Source organism: Cariama cristata, unplaced genomic scaffold, assembly GCF_000690535.1.
Source record: "Cariama cristata isolate BGI_N322 unplaced genomic scaffold, ASM69053v1 scaffold6051, whole genome shotgun sequence".
NCBI classification, from domain to species: Eukaryota; Metazoa; Chordata; class Aves; order Cariamiformes; family Cariamidae; genus Cariama; species Cariama cristata.
Window position 1 is genome coordinate 28,791 of NW_009597443.1, and position 4,407 is coordinate 33,197.

General features: G+C 50.6%; 1 protein-coding gene across 1 annotated transcript in view; it reads right to left on the reverse strand.

Moving 5' to 3' along the window:
* The window catches only part of ADORA2B (adenosine A2b receptor), a 17,539-nt gene extending 13,161 nt beyond the window's left edge, over positions 1–4,378 (reverse strand). The window contains exon 1 of the mRNA XM_009708882.1: positions 3,960–4,378. Coding sequence (XP_009707184.1) covers positions 3,960–4,288 — 329 coding nt within the window. The 5' untranslated portion in view covers positions 4,289–4,378. The remainder of the gene's footprint in view (positions 1–3,959) is intronic.
* Positions 4,379–4,407: the final 29 nt, after the last annotated feature.

Below are 4,407 nucleotides of genomic sequence, written 5' to 3' on the forward strand. Positions count from 1 at the left end.
TCTACCTACAAATCTTCTTTGGCTCGCAGCTATGGGACTGTGGGGTGAAATCCAGCCCTGGAGAAAGCCAGAGAGCGCAAGCCTAGCACCGCTCTTGTGCCAAAGACGCTGCAGGATGGAGGCTGCTGCTGAAAGATGCTCAATCGCCTGGCTTTGATATTCTGCCTGGAGGAAGCGCTGGGGGGGAGCGAGCTTTTGGGGGGAGGTCAGGTTGGCAGAGAGAGCAGGGATAGTGCCGTGTACCTGGGGGGGCACAGGGATGGGCACACGCAGGCCCTGGTCGGAAGCGCTGGGGTCCAGGAGGGGTGCGGAAAGCAAGGCAGGGTTTGAGCGTGTCGGAAGCCAAGAAGCTGCGTCCTGGTCCACGACCAGGGGAGAAGGGACCCGGGGAAGGGCTCAGAGCTGCAGCTGCACAGTGGGCAGCATGGGTGGGGGCTTCTCCACAAACAGAAAATTTGTCAAAAATAAACAAACAAAATAAGAGTTTCAAGGGACAGAAAGAATGCATGGCTTCGGGTCAAATTCAGCAAATATTTTTAGCCAGAAGAGGGAGGGTTCTAAAATACCATTTTTAAATGTTATAAGATTTTTGTTCTGCGGTTGTCTAAATGAGAATTTGTTGATTCCTTTCCAGCAAAGATGCCTCCATTTCAAAAAGCAGCACAGCCACATTGGAAGGGTTAAGCGGCTCAAACTAAAATCTGCCAGGTTCGTCAGGATCACTTTGCTTCACTGAAACCTCCAAACATCGCTGTTTCAGTTTGACTGAAACAATTTTCTTCTTCCCCATGGGTTTTTTTTGGTTCAGCCACAGAATTGAAAAATCCATTATTTTGCCCAGAGAGGTTGTAGATGCCCCATCCCTGGAAACATGCAAGGTCAGGTTGGACGGGGCTCTCAGCAACCTGATCGAGTTGAAGATGTCCCTGCTGACTGCTGGGGGTGGGACTAGATGACCTTGAAAGGTCCCTTCCAACCCAAAACATTCGATGATTCTATGATTATCAGCCTGAAATGCTGAAATGCCAACTTCTGCCACGCAGCCCCGGCCTGCAGGCCTGCCCAGCCCCTCAGTGGCCTTAAATCGCCCTGAGAGGGTATTAAATAATATGGCACCATCAGTTCTCAACATCCCCGCAGAGTATCCACAGGGAACTGGTGATGCACTGGATGTGACAGGGACACTTGTCTGCTCTGCAACAACTGCGTTATTTATTGTAATAATTGCTAGCTAGGGCTGGGTACAAATCATTTTCTTAGACATTTAATACCTCATGGCCTGTTGTCAGCTTCTGCACTGGTCTCCAGAGTGAGTGTTTTAGTGAGAAAAACTTCTCCTAAGATCTCCATCCCTACAAATTGATGACCAGCTTTCCCTTTCCACAGTGCAAACCTCCTCCCAGGAACGGCACGTGCATCCACCTGGAGCAGGAGGCTGGACAAGGTCCTTCCCTCTCGCTGCCAGAGCACTGTGGAGCATCTCGGGAATAATGATGCTGACGAGACAGCTCGAACCAAGCCTTGGCTGGAAAACCCTAGTGCAGTAGAGAAGTGTTTTGCCAGTGTAGCTTTATAACCTCCTCTATCCTCTTTTGATCTTGGCTGTACAAATCAAACCAGCCTTTCTGTACCAGTCCCTAAATCTCCTGTTGCCGAAGCGATGACCTGTCCGTTGCCCTGCACTCCCAGCAGCGAGAAAGCCCCGTCCTTTTAACAGAGTTTTACTGACTGCTCCCCTCTGAGAGCGATGGAATGGGCCCCAATGCCAAGACCAAGTTTAATCCAAACCTCACACTTCAGACCAGCCTCGGATGGGGCTGCTTGATCCCCATTTACAGCTGAAGGGGGCTGGATGTGTCCAGCTAGAGAGTGCTCATAGGAATAAAGGTGTTCGTGCAAATGGAATAAAAGATTTGGCTTAAGATGGAGTGAAAAAGCAATGCTGGGAAAGGATCCTGAAGCGAGGCAAAACTGCCCTGGGATTTCATCCCACACAGGTGTATGAACCGACCTCACGGGGAGTCGAGCAAACCTGCTAGAGACCAGGACTCTGCTAAAAAAAAAAAAAAAAAAAAAAGAGTGGAGGAAATACTTGCTATTTTGTCAGCTGGTAAAACCCCTTCCCTTGTGCAAACACGTAAACGATCCCTTCAGAGCATTTCTGATCTGCTGCTCTCGCTCAGATTCCAGCAGGGTAGAAACCAATCTCACCAGATTCAACTTCCTCAGCCACCTGCTGCAAACAGCACTTGTGGTGCACAGGAAAAGAGTTATAACCCTGCTTCAACAGCTTGCTTGTGGCGGGTGGGGTGATTAAACCGAACCTTAAAAAAATCCAACCTGCTTCCATAGCTGCTGCCGTGCCGCTAGCCCCCATCCCGAGAAAGCCCCAAACGAGCGAACGGAAGATGCACCAAAGCATTACCCGGAGCCAACGTGCGTCTCTGAGCCCAGCCGGGTGGCTGGGAAGGTAAGCAACCGCTTTCGGAGATGCTGGCAGCAATCTGAACGGCTCTGCCCCGGCTCCCGCCTGTACCGACGAGCGCTGCAGATCCGCTCTCCCTTACTCCACATCCCATGGAATTTCCACGCACCGTGCTCCGATGACACACGCTCTCACTCAGCGTACATGCATTTCCACTACCAGTTTTTATCATCTGCCCGATGACTAATTAATATTTGCCCAACGTGTGGGAGTTCTCCAGTGCAAGTTGCCACAACCTGGTGAAGGGTGAGGTTTTTTAAGTCATTTTAAGGTGAATTCATCACTCGGGCAGGGGAGATACCAGAGAGGAGCAGAATCTAGGGGAGCTGCCGCTGACACAGTTCAGCTGAGGTCTCTACACCAAATCTGCTCTGCTTTCCCACAGCCTCCAGTTGTGAGCAGTCCCCGGACCAGTCCTGGCCTCCCCAGCGGGGTCCGTCGATGTCGTATTCCCAGGGAGGGACAAGGGAGACATGAAGGAGACTGGGACTAATGGGCTCAGGTCATTTGTAATGCAAAGCCGGGGTTTTGGTGCACTTAAGCTTAAGGAACCTGCTGCACCAACTCACTGGTGAAGTCCCTGTAAATTACCTTCGATACAGTTTTCCCCGTTACACTGCCATGTCCCATGAATTAGAAGAAAACCAATTTATGTCTTTGAAACTGCACTTGGATGAAAGTCTAAACTGTAAAATCCTGAAATCCGATGTATGGATCCTTTCTCCTTCCTTCTCCTTTCAAAGTGTATGCACAGAGCTGACACCTTCTGACAGTTACTGATCTATACGCTCTCTCGTAGCAAGTACTCTGAAGGAAGAGATACACATGCAAGCACTGAAATACAGTTTCAGCATTTGTAGATGCAACAAATTGTGCCTTCAGTCCATTCATTATAGCCCTCTCAAACTGGAAGACAGCCTAGTTAGGCTCTAGTCCTAGCTGAAAATGTGAATTATGTACAAAGTCATACTCAGATTTAGGACGACTTGCAGCCTTTCTGAAGGTACTGTGACCTGAGCTCAGGAAGAGGCAAGAGCTCTTACCGAACAGCCTGCAAAACTACTTCTCTAATAGGCTGGGAAGTAGAAGAAAGCGTGGTTGCTCCCGTATTTAATTACCTGGGAGATGCCCAGACACCACAATAATGGGGGCTGTATAAATACCTACATAGATTAGCTACGACTATCCCAAGCACACTACTACATCGCTGCGTAGCCCCCCCAAGAAGTCGCTGATCCTCCCAATGCAGACAACCTCAAGAAACTGAGCTCCTGGGTATATTTGGAAGAGGCAGGATACTGAAAACCTGATCTCAGTCCTGCAGCAAGCGAGTGCAAAACCTCTGTTATTTTCATCACCAGCTGCGAGGAGCAAACCTCTTACGGCAACACTCGAGACTAGAAGTTCCTGCAGGCTAAGACAAGGAAGGTCACAGCCTGGGCTGTCAGGGAACGCGGCTACCTGCGTCTCTTACCTCAGTGGGATCTTAATGGCCAGGTACCTGTCGATGGCCACTGCCAGCAAGCTGAAAATGGAGCTTTGGGTCAGCACCAGCACGAAGCAGGCGAAGAAGAGGCAGCTGTGAAAATCCACCGGGAAGCCGATGCTGATGGTGATGGCGAAAGGGATGGCTAACAAACCCACGGCAATATCGGCCACTGCCAGGGACACCAGGAAATAGTTGGTTGGGTTCTTCAAGGTGCTGTTGATGGCCACGGCCCAGCAGACCAGGACGTTGCCAGCGATAGACAGCACAGCGATGATCAGTTCCAGCACGATGTAGGTGGTTTTCATAGTGTCCATGGCGAGAGCCCAGGGCGAGGAACCAGAGCCCGTCACGAGAAGAAGGTACTTTCCACCGGGCGCCCGTCCGCAGGTACCAACAGGCCACGGGGCAGCGCTTCCCGGAGAGAAACACCCAT